We start from the raw sequence: 19,535 nt of genomic DNA on the forward strand, positions 1-19,535 counted from the left end.
AACCCTCCTTGGGAATTCTATTGTTGTCTATCAGTGCTTAGGCTAGGAGTCGCCTTGTGGACGTTCTGTCCATTTGAATTCGGTTGTCCCACACAAGTGAAATAATTATTTTTAATTCACACTGTTTACATATTTTATTTCGATATTTGTTTACTTTTTGTTGCAAATATTTTTTTAAAATTATGAAATTTATTTCCGTGGTTGCTATGCATACTAATCAAATTTATTTCTGGATTTCCTCAATGTATAAAAAAATATAATATACGCCCTGAAGCTATATGATTTCTAATAATTATATCATGTGAACATTAAATAAATAATGAGCTACTAGTTTTTAAAAATGGCCACTATAATTAGATAGCTATACCGTAGTTTATTTTCCAAGAAATAAGCATGAACCTATTTATTTTAAGGGGAACAGCTCATTTCCGCTATTATGTCTGTTACAGTTAGGTATAATTTCTTATAATGATTACCGTAATAACTGTATTTTTAAAGCCAACCAAACCATAATGTTATCAAATTCCATTAAAAATTACGAAGACGCCACAAGGATTCAAAAGCTTGTTCGATAAGATACGCAAGCTTTCTTTCTGCATGCCAAAGCTGCAGTAAAAAGGCCGGAATCAGTGCAGCGAAGCGAAAAGTAACTGTTGGAAAGTAATTTACATTGCCTACCATCGACTACTTGCACAGAACTAACCAGTAAGGCCGCAGTCGCGTAGCGGTCAAGGCTCCGCGACGGTCGACCGTTGCCTCGATACATTTACAATTAAAAAATAAAAAGCGCGCGTTTCCGCAAACGTCAAAAACGGCACAGATTAAACATAACCTATTTTTTTTTTCTTAAAAATAGAGCGTTAGATGTTTGAATCGGAAGATCATCTGTAGTTTATCGTCTTTTAGTTCGAGTAACTGTTAAATCCTCAGTGTCGGATAATGAGTTCGCCGTGATTGTGCGGCGTCTTGGTGCCCGTTAAACAGGTGAATATAAAATTGATTTCAATGCACCGTTGTGTGTAATGACCCTCATTTGTTTTGGCAGAGTCCTAATTTGGGTCGTTATTTTAGAACGTTACGCTTGCAAAATTTTAATTAATCTATTGTGTTTTACCAAGTATTTAATTATCAGTAGATTTTAGATAACTTTTTAAATCTTAAGTATTTTTTTACATTTCTACGAATTATTTTGCGAATAATGATGGGATATTTTATATAATATTTTTTCTTTATCTGTCAGGCGAGACGGTAGAAATAACGGCCCTACAATCATAGGTTGTTGCTCTTCCTACTGGTGTCTGAGAAATAAGGGTTTATTACTTGTTTTACCTGCAAGACTATATTGCAGAGTTCTGGCAATTTTTTTTTAATGATCTGATAGAAGACTTTGTATTTTGGTACTAAGTTTAATTTTTTATATTGTAGCCTGTTTACATTGTTACATGTTTCCACAGATATTTTTTTTTTACCTTTTGAAATAATGATCACATTGTGGGGCCTTAAATATAACTAAAAAAAAAGCAAAATTTGCCACAAAATCCTTAAAATATTTTACATTATTTTGTAATGAAGAGTAATTTTCTATATGCTCATTAAATAGAACTAATAAAATGTATGTACATACATACATACATATTATGTATGTTATTGCTAAACCGCGAAGTGTGCCTAAATTTAGCCCTAGGTAGACTTTCAGGTGCAGCCCGCCTCAGTTGGTTAAACTTAGGTGTATCCTACTTATCTTAGGATAGGCTAGGTATAGGTAGCCGTCATCAGTCCGGCTAGACCCAGGTGCAGCAGGTCGTAGCTTATCTTCGGCTAGGTTAGATTAACCGGCTAAAACTAGGTCTAGCCACACTTCGGGGTTAGCCGTTACATATATACATAAAGACTGAAGTAATAGGTAATACTAGATAGGTACATCCTACAGCGAAAGTAAGTTTGTTTGTTATCTCTTCACGCTCTATCTACTCAACCAATCTTCTTGAAATTTTCATACATGAAGTATGGAGAAGGACATAGGACATTTTCATCACGAAAAATTAACGCGGGCGAAGCCGCGGGCAAAAGCTATCTACAAGCCGTTTTATAGAACCAGCCGTGCATATTGTCTCGTACGACATTCCACAACGAGAATCTCCTTTTTTTATCTCGGAATTGTCATCTTTTAATCAAATAAGAGCTACGACGTTTTTAGGTACAAAAAACTGTTAACTCGAACTCGTTCGTGTTAAAGTGGGTCAGTGAAACGAACATCCAATTGTAGTTAATTTTAGTTAGGTAATTTGTCGATTGTTTGAAACAATTTTAAGATACCGGTTGACTTTTGGATGAAATTAGTAGTTTGAAGCTTGTGAGTATGAACTATTTAATATAAAAATTGAAGTGAAAATAAGTTCCTGGGAAGGTCTAATTTCTGAATAAATTTTTTGATTTGAATTTGAATTTAAATAGTGGACTGACTTTGAACACCACTTTACTATTATTTTCTAGCGACCTGACCCGGCTTCGCACGTTGTCATTTACACTAACTAATATTATAAATGGGAAAGTAAGTTTGTTTCTTTGTCACGACGTCTACTCAACCAATCTTCTTGAAATTTTACATACAATGTAGATTGAAGAATGGAGATGGACATAGGGTACCTTTCATCCCGGAAAACAACTGTTTCCGTGGAAAATTTGCTCGGGCACAGCTGCTGGCAACATCTACTGTATGTATAAACCCTCGGGAATAATAGGAAGCAACCGAGAGTATTCAAATGAGTGGGAGAAATATTAGGGAATAAATTATTTAAATAACAGTGAAAACTGCATATAATCCATCTTTTTTTTTTACTAAAGTAGTGACTTCATTCACGACATGATTGAGAAAAACTTAAAGAATAATAATTTTCACCTGAAGTTTGTGTTAGTTTACGAACGGTACCTTAATTTAGTTTCCTGTAATCGAAGATGGTACCTACAGTTTTTTAACATCAAGAAATATATATATGTACACCAGAACATATAACCTCCTCGTATTTTTTTAAATACTATCCAAACCTAAACGTTCCAAATTCAAATTTGACTTTTCCCACGATCAACATCGCAAAATTACCGTAGCACAATGCAATCGAAATATTTTTAAAAAATTTATCCGGCAACGGATTATTGAGTTATACAGCCAGGTCTTTATATGGCAAGAATTCCGATTGGGTTTCGGAGATAAGTCCCAGATAGCAGGTTTTGAGGTCATTAACACCAGGGCCTTTCCTTTGAGAAAGTAATAATGACCAGTAAGGACGTTCTGACGCCGCTTTCAACTATGCTCTAGTTTTTTGTTTCCTCCTGCTGATTGGCTGATTGTTGGTGATAAACTGGTTGTTAACCATTCGCATGACCTGTGGGGCTAGTACGAATATTTGCGGGAACTTAATCGTATCAACGACGTTGATTTACGACGAGTTTAAAATTCCCACGTCGCTTCAGTTTTCATGTCAATGTACTGTATGCATGACTTGATGGTGCACCCAGGATCGGCTCCCAACGAGGGAACCTCCTCAACGGTTTACAACCCCGGCATGGTATTTTGTTACGTGGTGAATGCAACAAGACTTCTCCGACAATAAAAGCTTGTGGCAAGAATGACATGTTTGTACAAAACTTGTTCCACTATGACACCACCAATAAAAACAAGTGCCGCAAAAGTTTACTAAAGTCGCAATCTTCCAAATGAAAATAAAAAACATTCGCTGAAAACAGCGTGGAGATAGGTCCAGCAGTTCTTTGAGTTTATCGCGTTCCGACCAACAGATATTCCTAATGATTTTATGCTTCATTTATTCTATACTGTTGCCCGTGGCTTCGCCCATGTAATTATCCACGGGAACAGTTATTTTTCTGAAATGAAGGGTACAATACTACATACTTCAATCTTCATATATGCTAAATTTCAAGAAGATTGGTTGAGTAGATAGAGCGTAAAGATGTAACAAACAAACTTACTTTCGCATTTATAATATAAGTTAGGAAACACAAAGTAACTATACACACTACTATTTATTAATCGCGACTCCGCCCACAGGAATTTGTCATAGAAACAGTTTATTTCTCAAAAATTCATGAAGATATGAGTAGATCAAGCGTGAAGAGGTAACAAACAAAGTTACTTTCGCATTATGCCAGGCTGTGAAAAGGAACTTCTGTTTCCAGTTAGGTCAGCGTATTGCATAATGCAATGTTTATCTGCCCGCATGTCACAATCGTGAATAATTACTTATTCAGCTGCTATTGCGCTTGCTTCTCGACTATGGTGGCATAGCAGTAGCCACGGATACGCCATGAAAACATCGATAATACTACCTTGGTATATTGTTTATTGGAAGCGGTGGCCCGCCTGTGAATCCTACTCGTGTCACATGAGTTTGTATACCAATCCGACTCATGTATAGTAGTTTTCATCGACCACCACTTGCTTCCGGTGAAGGAAAACATCGCGAAGAAACCTGTATACTTGTTGATTATTAACTTGTGTAAAATGGAGAAGGCAATGGCAAATCACTCCATTAATAGTGATAAGAAAGTTGTTGTGTGCGTTTCATTTCACGTAACGACCACGATCCTCAGCCATGAGGAATACGGTTATGAAGAGCACAACCACAATCATATAATGTGAGAAGTGTGATGTGAAACTTTGATATTGACTTCAGTATATTGTTAAGCTACTGTCCACAGTCAGTTCATCAAGGGATTTAAATACACCTTAGGTCAAAAACCCTATCTCAAACGTATTTAAATGCAAAACAAGATAGTATCGACTGATCTGCCGATGACCCCTGCGAAAATCCATTGTCTTCTCGCTCTGAATACCACAGATAAGGAAATGTTTGTAACCACTTGGCAACCAAGTATGCTCTAAGTAACGTTTCGTGTGTACTAGATTCGATAACTTCGCCCTAATATATCTTGGCTTTTTACTTATATGTGGCTTTCCAAACAAAAGGGTACCACTGGGCAGATTCAAGATACTAAGATATTCGAGATTTTGTGAAAATATGGTGGAAAATTGACAATTAATCTTTAAGATTTTAATGCAACATGCAAACGTCTCAAAATCATGTACACAACGGGAGAAAATTACAATAGCATGTTTAGTAACTAGAATTCTAGCTATTACAGTTTAAACTTTCAGTGTCTGTTTTCCAACAATTTGATTTTTGTAAGTGTGAACTTTTAATTTTTTTTTGCAATAAATGTGAATATTAATTGTTTTTTTTTTAACTATCTAAATACAGCCTTAACTTAATACCACCCAAGTGGTACCTAACGCTTGGAACGCCTCATATTTATTGCCATAAATATAGTGAGGACTTAACTAGTTTAATTAATGCTTGATATATTTATTGACTCAGTATCCTAATTGTATATTTTTGTTTAGTTCCTGTCATGTAATCATTATCATTGCAAAGTACTTATAAAATAAAGTCGCTTCCCGCCGTCTGTCTGTCCATACGTGTGCTTAGATTTTTAAAACTACGCAACGAATTTGGAATCGGATTTTTTTAAAATAGATAATATGTGATTCAAGATCAAGGTTTATGATATGTATATAATATACAGAGAAGACATATTACATCATATTTACCTATAGTCTTTTTCTTCAATATTTATGTTCATTTTTATTGTTATGTCAGCATATGTTTACGATTACTGGCAATCGGACAATAAAAATATAATAATAATAAATAAATAAATAAATAAATATATTAGGACAAATCACACAGATTGAGCTAGCCTCAAAGTAAGTTCGAGAATTGTGTCATGGGATACTAGCTCAACGATACTATATATTTTATAACATATACACATATAGATAAACATCCAAGACCCGGGCCAATCAGGAAAGGTCATTTTCCATCATGACCCGACCGGGGATCGAACCCGGGACCTCTCGGTGCAGAGGCAAGCACTTTACCACTGCGCCACCGAGGTCGTCAAAACTTGAGCAAAATTAATGAAACAATAATTTGAGCGTAGGTAATTAAATAATAATAAACAATTGACGAGTAAAAAAATATGCATTTGAATTCGGAACACACGCCTTCCAATTCAAGCTATTCTTTTGGAATATCAATGGCTGCCAGCTTGCCAGCCGTCCAATCAGACATTTTTGATCAATTGAGAGACTATATCAAGAGAGTTAAAAAGCTTGACGCGATTTACCATTCATCGCAGAAGAAGAGAGGGAAGAGGATAGATAGAGGCAGTGTTGGTGAGTTTGTGTTTAGGCCATTATCTTCGGAACTACATAACGGATTTCCAAAATTCTTTCACCAGTCCGATTATTCCAATATTATTCCGTAGTGACATAGGACACTTTTGCTTTTGCACTTTTAATATATTTCTTTATCTAACCTGTGGATATTATGTTCCACTGCTGGGCAAAGGCCTTCCCCCTTTTTTTTCACTCGTCTCTCATGTCTTTCTATTGTAATTTTCGGCCATTTTGGTAGGAATTTTTTGATATCTGCCATCTCCTTTTCGCTTTACCTCTACTATTGTATTAATAGGTAAGGTTAACTAAATCTATGTGATTTGTCCCTATATTAAAAATATGCATGGCCATGGCCGTGGTTCGTTCTTGAAACTTTTGAATTGATTGCTTTTATGGCGAGCATGTAGTCTAAACTGCATATTATGGTTTTAATTCCGAGGCCTTTGTGTATAGCGAGTCGTTTAACAAGTGAGAGTTATACGTGAACTACTTAAATTTTGCATTTAAATATGGTTTAATTAAAGATATAAGTTTGGTTTAAAAAAAATATTAGTAATTGTCATGGACAAGGAAACTATTTTACAACATAGATTTCGTATACAATATGTCTTTTTATCACACCAGCCGAATTTTCACAAAGTTGGTTTGGATGACGAAATAGAGAAGGTATAAAAAAAAAATGTATAGAAAGAAAAATAAAAACTAAATTAATAAACACATTTAAGAAAAACGACCCTCAGCCATGGGGAATACGACTGTAGGAGGGTAACTTTGCTCGGGTAAAAACGTAATGATCATACACCTAAACCTTCCTCGGGAATCACACTATCTATAGGTGAAAACTGCACGTAAATCCGTGCAGTAATTTTTGAGTTTATCGCGAACAAACAGATAGACGCGGCAAAGGCCTTTGTTTTATAATATGTAAGGATTGTTTGTCGAGTAGCCACAAATGCCATAAATATATATTCCTAAAAAGGAAGTTATATGTATCACTTCCATCAGCTATAACAATCTCGGCCATGTCAAGTCCATTTTTGTACAATTCGGCATTTCTTCAGCACAGCAGTGGTCGTTTCGAAATGCTAGTAGTTTGTAGGACTATGGTTTTTATGACGACTAGGTTTGTATGACGTGAAAAAGTGTCTGTGAAGGTCTAATTTCTCAATAAATGATTTGAATTTGATTTACATAGGTATGTATCTTCCATATATAAAAGAAAATGGTATCTTCTAAAGACTGAAGAGATTATGTAAACCGGTTACACACTGTCGCCGAACTCAAACAGATGCCAACGGAAATAAATTGAACATTGCGTAGATTGTATAAGATATTTACCGCAATGTAGGTATACCGAATCCGCCAAAATTCGGCCAACTGTATCGCTGTAATGTATAGTCGTATCATAAAATCTTTGACACATAACCTCAAAAATAATTATCAGTGACAGTGACATTTCCACCCTTCTATCACGACACGATTCCTATTTTGAAAACGGCATTTTTTCTAAAAAGGAAAAGCGATTTTGGTCCTTAAACGCGGGGTGTACGGTAGATAATATGCTGTTGTTGAGTATGGTCAAGTCATCGATTGGGAAGTGGGTCAGTGGAGTCGCACCGTTATTCCGAAGGCTGTGTGTATGTGTGAAAGTTGTGTGGGCCGCGTCTTGTCTCTGATTTGGATTTGTCAAAACATTCTTTTTCAACAATAGGGTATTTCACATCGTAAAATAAAATAGGTATCTAAAAATCCTCCGAAAATTACCTATATAAATGCGAAAGTTTGTGAGGATGTATGTGTGTATGTTAGTTTCGTGCAGATTTTGCACGAAACTAACACTAACTGGTTAAACCTGTCAAGAAAATTGTTCCTTGTGTTTCATTCCACATAATGATTATGTTTCACAGTTCAGCTATGAGGTGTGTATGAGGTTAAGGTGTGTAATAACCACAACACGGCGGTCAACTCGTGGTCAATTGAACTAGATAAATCCAGTATGTATCTATTTAATTTAAAACTAGTTGTTGCCCGGGGCTTCGCTCCCGTGGGAATTTTGAGATATAGAGCCTATAGAGGTGATTAATAAGGTATAAATTTTTATACTTCTTTTCCCACGACATTTCGGAAAGGTACTTATGTATGCATATTCTTGACGTCATTTCCAACGCATACATACTTCATTTAAACAGTAACTAACGGTGCACACATTATAATGCAGAAACCTTGTTGTGTCGACATGTTAAAAAGTGTTTCTTACTTTTGAATTAATGATTAACACGAGACGAAAATAGGAATGTTAAAAAATTACCTAGATACTAGTAGTCTGAATATATAAATACTAAATGTTATTGTTTTAGATTTTTTATACCAAATTGGTTAGCTCAGCATGTGTCACGGTGTTAACCACGACGCTGGTCTTCCGCGAGTACCATAATTTAAATTACTTATACTTAAATTGTAAAAACAGAAATTAAATTTTATGATATTTTTCTATTGCTCCTAGCGGAATGGAAGTAAATTATTATTCAAATCTTGCATGTAGATAATATTATTTTTTAAATAAATTTTGTATTTAACTGTTTTTCTCATCTGAGCGTTCTCCCGGTTGTTTTCTCAGCCGTTGAGCCTCGGAGCCCAGGGCCCGGTTGCCTAGTTTTTCGACTCCAATTCGCTAGGTCTTTGGCATTCATTTTTATTTTTATGCTAAATAGCGGGATTATTGCTGGATTAAAGACTCAGAAAAAGCAATAGATAGCCTCTAAAGAAGAAACCCTAGTTTTCCTAAAAGCTCTTTCCCTTGATTGTCATTTACAATATACGCGGAGAGGCAGGTGTATTTATCCAAAAGCTTTCTTGACAACCGTACATGATAAATTCTGTCGCGTCGTCCGTTTGGACAAGCCCTTATATAACGGTCTGTGATGACACCATCAAGGACGGTGGCCTTTTCACCAAACTGAATTAAAGTATCTTTGTAATAATGTCTTTGACGACCTCGGTGGCGCAGTGGCCTTGGCACTGAACCGAGAGGTCCCGGGTTCGATCCCCGGTCGGGTCATGATGGAAAATGGTCTTTTTCTGATTGACCCGGGTCTTGGATGTTTATCCTTATATGTATTTGTTATAAAATATAGTATCGTTGAGTTAGTATCCCATAACACAAGTGTCGAACTTACTTTGGGGCTAGCTCAATCTGTGTGATTTGTCCTAATATATTTATTTTAATAACCATGGAATTAACAGGTACTTACTCCGTACCGAAGTACTTACTAAATCCATGGTAATAACACAGATAACATAACTGGCAGTTAACTTTAAAAGTAGGCAAGGAGGAAAAAAATTACGGTTAAAATAATAATTGAGAAATTTGTCTCCGATCGCGCGATCGTTAAAATTTTATATCTCTTCTGTAATTTCGAATAAAATGATATTACTTATTTATTTGACATTAAAAAGGATAAATAAAGTGTTTTAAGCGACATTCGTTTATAAATAAATAATAAATAAATAAATATATTAGGACAAATCACACAGATTGAACTAGCCCCAAAGTAAGTTCGAGACTTATGTATGGGATACTAACTCAACGATACTGTATTATAAAATATAACAAATACATATATAGATAAACATCTAAACATCCCCGGTCGGGTCATGATGGAAAATGATCTTTTTCTAATTGGCCCGGGTCTTGGATGTTTATCTATATATGTATAGGTTATAAAATATATTATCGTTGAGTTAGTATCCCATAACACAAGTCTCGAACTTACTTTGGGGCTAGCTCAATATGTGTGGTTTGTCCTCATTTTTTTCATTTTATCTAAGACCCGGGCCAATTAGAAAAAGATTATTTTCCATCATGACCCGACCGGGGATCGAACCCGGGACCTTTCGGTTCAGAGGCAAGCACTTTACCACTGCGCCATCGAGGTCATCAAAAATAAACTAGAATACATAGAATATTTTTTTATATTAATTAGGCTCAATTTAATACAGATACGTTACGACACCGCAATTGCATTGACAAAAAAATGCATTGCAAATTCCCATAACACAAATCTGTAACTTACTTTGGGGCTAGCTCAATCTGTGTGATTTGTCCTAATATATATATATTTTATATATTTTAATCACAAAATAGAATTAACCGTAAATATGTAGTATATTTGCTTCTTGTTATGAATGTATTTTAATGCCAGCGCCACACTGTCGCCGAATTCGGACACGTGCCGACGCCAATGCGTGCACATTGCGTAGTTAGTATGAATGCTTTTATTTACCGCAATGAAAAACCAGCAATGTATACCACATCCGGCAAAGTTTGGTAAACTGTTCGACGACAGGGTTTAGCCGGCATAACATGTATTGTTTACACGGTAAGATATTACAAACAAGTATAATATTGGCCCCGCATACATCGAGTGCTATCCAGGTCGCCCTAACGGTCTCCCGTTTAACTCAGCCACTCATATCAATTAAACCATTGTTTTTTTTATCAATTCTAGATCTTAGTGGGAAGATAATAGTAAAAGAAACGTATCTCTATCCGTTATGGTTCGAGCACGTAATGGAAGCTCACGTGGTGTGAAATAAGCTTTATTAGTCAGTCGTATTCCTCATTGCTGAAGTCGTGGTCATTAAGTGGAATAAAACACACACAACTATTATCTTAACAATGGTAATGGAATGTGAAAATTTGCCATTTTCGAAATAGACAAATACCGACGACCGAGTAAAGTGGAGACGAAAATGTAGGAAAGTGGACTCTGGGCTCCGACGCTTAACGACTTAGGAAGGAACCGGAAAAACGCTCAGATGAGAGACAGAGAATCAGACTCGAAAGGGTGAAAATCAGGTCTCTTATATATTTTCTAAATATTGTATCATTAAGTACGTATTAAAAATATATATATTATTATTAAATCATTCGTATTTCAAAATTAGAACGCAATTTCTTCTTAATTTGAATGAAAACTTATATTATTCTAGATTCTGCGCACTGGCGACTTTGTAATAGGTATTATAAAAATAAATGCAGACTATACAAACCACTTTCTCTGATAAATATCAACAAAGTCGTTTTTAAGTATTTTCGTATCGAGCTGTCCATGTAAAAGACATAAACGCGCCACTTATCACTACTTCTTACTTACGAAAAGTCTATTGATAAACTCAAAAACTATTGTTTTAGTTTTCATGTGGCTTTCATTAAAAGATAGTAATTCCTGAGGTAGGTTTAGGTGTATAATTTATTACACTATCACGAAGCCGTGACGGGCTACTGTATTTATTATATTAGAAGCAAGCCAGTCATATTTTTTTATTAAAAGATAAAAATCTTTGTTGTCAACAAAACAACACACTCGATCTTTGTTAATCGAGATGAGCATAAGAACGATAAGGCAGTAACGGGGTGTCGTGTTTAGATCGAGGTCACGACGACGCCTCTGTTTGCAATTAATACATAACGGTGTTTATGAGTTGGTTCCCTCCCGATGCATAAAGCTATAGGTAAGACTGGAGCTGCTACTCCCAAAAACTTAAATCCAAAGCACATTGAGCTTAAAGCGGTGGCTATATTCTCGCATCTATTTATTTATTTTACTAGCTTTTATATTATTTTTATAGTCATTAGTAGTCGTAGTGTTTGAGTAGATGGTCGCGATGTGTGACCCGCGCGTCAACTCGTGAACGGGAGTGGCCACTGGTCTCTCTGATTCTCATACAATTTTGGTCAATATTTTTTAAACCATGGAAATTCAGAAATACACACAACATGTGCGCATGTATGTTTGTTACTTTTTCACGCAACATCTACTGGATAGATTATTATGAAATTTGGTACACAGGTAGAATATAATTTGGAATACATAGGGTACTTTTATCCCAAAATTCCCACGGGAGCGCAGCCCCGGGGCGCAGCTATTCTTAAAAAGCTTACTACTGGCATTTCGAGATGCTGAGAGGAAATGCCGAAATAATGTCATTTAAACAATGTTGATCCCTATATAATAGACTAGGAAGTCGTTACGTGTGTTACATTCCACATAATGGGCGACGAAGGAAGGGAGTCCCTACATCGTCTCCAGCAATAAGTCATAACAGAACTAGATTTAGCAAAACCAGCTCGGACACCGCGCGAACAGGATCACATAACTGTACACCGCTTCCTGCTAAAACCTGTACTAACTGTTGTTTATTAAAAATATACCCGCTTAGATGCAGCTAAATATGGCTTATAGAAGCTTTATAACAGCCTATCTGTTGCCCGCGGCTTCGCCCGCGTAAATTATACAGTTATTTTTCCGGGATGAAAAGTATCCATACTACTATAAACTAAACATTTATGTAAAATTTCAAGTAGATTGGTTGAATAGATAGGGCGTGAAAAGGTGACAAACAAACGAAATTACTTTTAGTTAGTATTAGGATAGGCTGCTAAGATAGTCACTTCTAAGGTGCCAACTAAAGAACTATAAATCAGTACTTTTTCTAACGTCAACATAAAAAACCTATTTATGTAGCTTGTACGACGGTAAAATCTTGTGAAGTCAACATTTTGGAGTTAAAAAGCGTGTCTTATTTCTTTCTTTCTTTGACCTCGGTGGCGCAGTGGTAAAGTGCTTGCCTCTGAACCGAGAGGACCCGGGTTCGATCTCCGGTCGGGTCATGATGGGAAATGATCTTTTCCTGATTGGCCCGGGTCTTGGATGTTTATCTATATATGTATTGGTTATAAAATATATTATCGTTGAGTTAGTATCCCATAACACAAGTCTCGAACTTACTTTGGGGCTAGCTCAATCTGTGTGATTTGTCCTTATATATTTATTGTTTATTTATTCTTAGTGGCCGAGGGTCGTTGTTATGACGAGTATGAAATAAACACAACAACTTGCTTGGCACTATTGGAGTGGTTTGCTAATGCCTTCTCCATTTTACACACAAGTTTCCTCACGACGTATTCTTCACCAGAAGCATGCTTATGAAAATAATTATGATTTTCTCAAAAAGGCACAAACTACTCTTACATATTATCTATCAAAGTCCTCTGCTGCGTCTGTCTGTCTGTTCGCGATAAACTAAAAAACTACTGAACGGATTTTCATGTGGTTTTCACCAATAGATAGTGTGGTTCATGAGGAAGGTTTAGGAGTATAATTTATTATGCTGTTACCCGTGCGAAGCCGGGTCGGGCCGCTAGTAGCTAATAAAGACAAAATGTATAGTTAGGCACTCACTAAACCAGTTCTTACAAGTTCAATGAATCATTTTCACAAGCTGTAAAGATTTGAATCACATAAAAAAAACAAGCACTTAATTTTATGTTGGGTCTTAATTTATGGATTTTGTTATTTTTGCAACGATAAAAAAATGTTTCCTTGTTCAAACTGGTAGTTAACTCAGACTTGACTTTGCGAATAATAAAGTCTTATAATTATTAATAAATAACGTAGAATATCACGAATAATATGTATACTTATGTTTTTTTATTATTAATAAATATGATGGCACAGCTACACTATAGAAAATATACTTTTTCAGTCTGATTAGGATTTTCTGTGTGTATAGGTATCGTTACAACAATTATCGTCTGTACAATTAAATTTCTCTAGTAATTTTGACTCCTTACCAAAAATTCGCAGGCATCAGCTAGTCATCAATATACATAAATTATAATAGTTGAATAAAATTCCTAACTGATTATATGTACGTATATAAGATTGTGGAGACAAATAAATACATTTGAATTCGAAAAATATATATTAAATCATATATTTTTCGAAATATAATAATATAGGTATATTCCACAAACAGATAAACTTTCCATTGGGCTAGCTGACGTAGGAGTAATATTATTAATCTCTGTGTTTCCGTCAAACACCGTGAGTCAGAGTGACCTGGCCTTCCGGATGGCTCATAATAGGGTGCTTGGATGGCTCATTCTCATCACATTTTATTATATAAGTGTTTACAAATACATGCGAAAGTGTTTTAAAATGTTTTTCCTTATATGTTTTAAAGTGAAAATTTCTTTAGCGACGTTGTACACTTTTTGTGATGGGTAAAAAATGTTAAACTCGCGTCAGGGCTCGAAAATTCGTAAGATGTCAAAAATGCACAACGTTAATAATCAAGTTTTCACGTCTGGGAGTGCCACACGTTTTTTTTAAACTGCCTATTAGCAGATTTACATGACAATATGGAATAGGTATCTCAAAAACCAACACTTACAAAATATACAACAATCATTTATTTCAAATTTGACCGATTATGGACTATGTAATTTATACTGTACTTTTAAGTCATTCTTCGTATAAACGGTAACAGAAAAATAAACTGTAAACGCAAACAGAGGATAATGTAATTATCCTCTGTTTGCGTAAAGTTGAAAACTTTTATATCAGTCTCCTAGCCTGAGAATCTTTAATCTAAATAACTGTATACGAGCACAATATTAATTTAATTCATTTTCTTGTTACAGGCACAACTTATACCCCATTCTACAATGAAACAGCAACATTAGAAAAATACAAAAATGGGCCCGCCAATAAGCACATGGCCTTACAGCCAACCAATAGACGTGAAGTGCGGTGACAGTGCCAGTGATACCAACATTAACAAAAAGTGTTTGCTAAACAAATTCGTTGATAGCTTCAGACTAGTATGTTTAAATTTCACATTTGCCCTATTAGTTTTCCAAGTGTTGTTAAATTTGAATTATGTGAAGGCCGGACCGGTTATATTAAATATGGACTATTTGCAAGGTAAATATTATTATTATATATTGTTTTTAATCATTTATTGAGTTCACTAAAACATATAGGTATCTACATTAACAAGATATAATATGTCGTTCCATACATTTAAGGCCCGTTTCAACGCTTGCTGATTATGTATAGCGATAGTGATCATATAGCGTTGAAACTCAGCCGTTGAGCGTCGGAGCCCAGGGTCCGCTTTCCTACTTTCTCGTCTCCACTCCGCACGGTCGTCGGCATCCCTAGTTGTCAGACCATTGGCACGGATATTATCCTTAAGGACAAGCCAGCACTTCTTAAAAAGAAAATCCTTACATATTATAAAAAGAAGTCTCCCTGTCGCGTTTGTCTGTATGAAAGCGATAAACTCAAAAACTACCAGATGGATGTTTATGCGGTTTTTAGCAATAGATAATGTGATTTCAGAGGGGTTAGAAGCTTTACGTTTACATCTAAGAAAGGTTTTGGTATATAAATTATCATGGTTTTACCCAAGCGAAGCCGGGACGGGCAGCTAATAGAATATAATGCCAAAGTTCTAATTCACACGATAACCGCTAAGTTTACTTTACAATTTATGAAGCACGTTTAAACTCCGTAACGACTCAGTTAATTTGAGCGTGTCCGTTACAGTTATTGTTGACTGTTATGTGCGGCGACGTAATTGTGAAACTATAGATAAGTTCATAGAAGAAAATAATATCAGTTCAGGAGATATAGAGGTACAGTCAACAGCATATCAACCTATCGAAATTTATTACAAACTCGCCGCTATGTTACCGCGCCATGCCATAGAGATTTATCCAGCGTAACTTGATGTGCTGTTGATTGTGCGTAGATACGGCCCGTCCGAGAGCGTCTTGTCACTGCTGTTAAATAAATACAATACACAATCCTGTTATTTATTATATTAGATTAAAAAATAAAAATTTCGAATTTTTTGGACAAGACAAGATATTTCACTCAAAAATGTATTCAATATTCCATTCATTACCAATTTTTACGAAATTAGCTTTTGCCCGCGGCTCTGTGAAATCAAACAAAATGTCGTCATGAATTCACCCGACTCAATAAAATGGATTAAAACTAGATTGAGATTCAACGAATACGTAAGTTTGTTTTTTACTTTTACATGCGGGAAATTCTAGTAGAACACAAATTATTATTTCGAGCGTCTCACTTCCATATCCAATTGTCCAACTCTCACTTGGCATTTGAAAAACAATTGACGGTCAAAGTGCAAGTGAAAATAATCGTCTGTCATCGCTAATTTACAGACAGATAGACATGGAACGAATTAGTCTACGGTTGTAAAATTAGGGTTGCCTAGAAACACTATAATGTATTCATATTGTGTCTAGACTAGACTTGAAATGAGAAAGATGTTTCTGAGTGGATTTCTCTATTTCCTTTCAGACTGTCTTGTTGGGCTTCTTTTTAAATAAACTTATTTTTATTCTTTACCAGATTTTGTCCGCGCAAATATCCCACGGAAACATATATTTTTCCGGGATGAAAATTTCTCCACACTTCAAACTACATGTATGCAAAATTTCAAGAAGATTGCTTGAGTAAAAAGACAGCGAAAAGTGATAACAAACTTACTGTCACATTCGATGACAGGCGGTCGCTAGAAAACAAATAAGGCTGTGTCGCCCTCGCGAGGGATGAAGACGTGAAAATATTCCATTGAACGAGTGTGACCCAGTGAGCCGAGTGAAAGTGTGTGTGTAACAATGACTTTTACACGATGACTCACGGCCGCTGTTGGCAGGTAGAGGAACTTCCTTTTGTGGCGATTATCTAATGACATGATAACTCCTTCTCTATCTCTCATCAGTGCGTGCTCGGTTACATTCTCGGCGGTGACAACAAAGCTCAGGATTCAATCAAATTAGGCAGTCAACCCTCTTTCGGAAAACTGTTGTTGCCAATCTATTGCGAAGACTTTTATCGCTTATTAGTAGATTACCCACGGGGACATTACGAGATGAAAGGTACCCAATGTCCTTTTCCGTGCTTCAAGCTACATGTATGCATTTCAAGAAGATTGGTTAAGCAGATAAAGCGGAAAAAGAAAATAAACCGAAATAATATTCGTTAGGATTGGGATTAGTTAGGATTTATCACGTACATATTCTACTCCTAAACTCGATGACAGCAAGCCAGAACTTTTTAGATTTGCTAGCTCAGTCAACGCATAGCATAGTTTTAAATTTCAACATTGAAAAAAAATATTGAAACTGAATTAAATAGCTTTGATTGAGCGCTATAAATAAACATATACTGGTATAAATCACACATAGTCATATTAATCTTGAGTTAACTGGTTACTGCATGATTAATTAAACTAAATGAGTGATTGCTTCAAAGCTATTCAATCCGTAAATGAAATTATGTAGTCACATATAAATTATATCCACCACACTCATTACTGACTTGGCAAAGCTGTACAATTTGTCATTATAATAAATTACATAATAATATCGAATCAGTCGATGAATTGTATCTAATATATATAATACAATTAATGTTACTTATATGTAGGATTGATGAACAGTAAATTCTTAGAATATTATATTTAAGGTTATAGCAGTAGATAATTGCTTAATATTAATAAAATCAAGTTAATAGTTTGTTCAAATATTTTGATTGTTTTGTGTTATTCAATTGACTATTGGCTGGCTATAATACGTGATCACTTTATAATGACATCTAAGCTCATTCCTCAATAAATAATGGAAAGAAACTCTACACCAGCAATAAAATTAAAAAGATTTGATATATTTTGTTTACTGACAGCCGTCATTTCTTCTTAAGTAGGCATTTTGTTACTTCGTTATTAATTTGTGAAGACCTTACACTATCCTAGACACGCTGTAAATATTTTTCTTGACGTATTCCTTACGCCGCTCGACAAAAGGCTCCAACTCCATCCAAGCCCTTTTCATAATCACCAACCATTTAAGAACATTGTTCTTATTTGTGGAGCTGCCGCCATTTACATTTATCATTATCAAAGCCCTTATATACGTTGCCAAATCCAACCCAGATCATCACTCCAACAAAGCGTTCTTGATCTGACACGTTTCCGCTTTTCGTATCTAGATATCCAATGTGGCTAAAATGGCCCAAAAACGTAGGGTTAAATCATATACCTCATTATATAGGTATATGATTTAACCCTACGATTTTGGTAAGTTAAAACTCATAGGCTGTAGTTAGTCCCAACGTAAATTTGTCTTGTGCTAGTTAACCTGTTAACCTGAAAGTTAACCCAAGTTAATCTGAAAAACATAATTTTCCATCTTGACATAACTGGGATCGAACGTAGTGTGGTGTGGTATGATACGGATGTTATCTAAACTACATCATCACCTTCTCCTCAAATAAATATAATTTTATTGCAGAGTCGAAATAGCTACACAGACCCCATACATTTTTTTGAAAAAAATAATCACATAACCGTTTGTTCACCTATCATTTTACCCATTACAGTCTCATTATAAAGAAATTTGACCAAAAAATTGCCACATCATTAACTACTGATTCATCATCTTTCTCTGTCTCTCCGACGGAAAGGTGATAATTTCATCTTCCTGCTAAATAAATAACTAAACAAAGTTTTGTTTCATTTGTACATAATATGAATATACTTACTTTTTGTTTTAGCGCTACATTATTTTTAAGTATGTCGCGGTTCTTTAACAAGTTTTATAGAACGGCTTGTCCAGTGAGTTACATAAATAGAGGTCAAGATACAAAAAATGTGTCAACGACCGCGATGACTCAGTTTTCACTTGGAAATGTGATTTTAATGACACCACATGACCCGACATGGGCTTGAGAAGATATGAGAGGATACCGGAGAATTCGGTATATTATGTCTTTGGGTTTTATGAATGTTAACGCTAAAGTGAGGTGAGGTCAAACGACCTAGAAATTAGAACTTTTTAATGTCAAATTAAAAGATTTGTAATATATGACCTAATAGGAGCCAAATAGGATATTGGCCTCTGATACTAAAATTTTCCAATTATTCCGATCGGCTAGGTGGCTCTTTGTAATATTTCTAAAATATACAAACCACTAGTATTCCGGAACAACCCTTACTGAGAAGACAGGAGGAAATGATCCATCTACGAGTATAATGCCGAAAGAAATGAGTTTAAAAAGTAACGGTACGTTTATAAAAAATGTTCCCATTGATACGTTTGCGGGCAGCTGCATTCTTTACGTCTCCAGACTATGCAGATAAAGACCGAATAACCCATACACCAAACACCATTCATTCTACACAAAAATTATAAAAAATCGTCCTCGTTTTTTCGTGAAAAACGTTTACATAAATATGAGACAACGTGACACTAATAAAAAATAAATTAATAGTATTAAATACATAAATGAAACAGCATTTGAATGTTAGATATTAAACTCCATTTTTACGCAAATCAATACAATAGGTACGTACATGTATGTGATGTGTATACGTGAATGTACACGTCAGCGCCTCT

General features: G+C 35.3%; 1 protein-coding gene across 2 annotated transcripts in view; it reads left to right on the forward strand.

Annotated features, from left to right (window-relative positions):
• The first annotated feature begins 712 nt into the window (after nt 1-712).
• The window catches only part of Np (Notopleural), a 35,253-nt gene continuing 16,430 nt past the window's right edge, over nt 713-19,535 (forward strand). For both annotated transcript variants that reach the window (XM_053765185.1, XM_053765187.1), the window contains exons 1-2: nt 713-984; nt 14,745-15,027. In XM_053765185.1, the coding sequence (XP_053621160.1) occupies nt 14,799-15,027 (229 nt within the window). In that variant the 5' untranslated portion in view covers nt 713-984; nt 14,745-14,798. The remainder of the gene's footprint in view (nt 985-14,744; nt 15,028-19,535) is intronic.

The sequence above is a fragment of the Plodia interpunctella genome, chromosome 27 (genome assembly GCF_027563975.2).
Source record: "Plodia interpunctella isolate USDA-ARS_2022_Savannah chromosome 27, ilPloInte3.2, whole genome shotgun sequence".
Lineage (NCBI taxonomy): Eukaryota > Metazoa > Arthropoda > Insecta > Lepidoptera > Pyralidae > Plodia > Plodia interpunctella.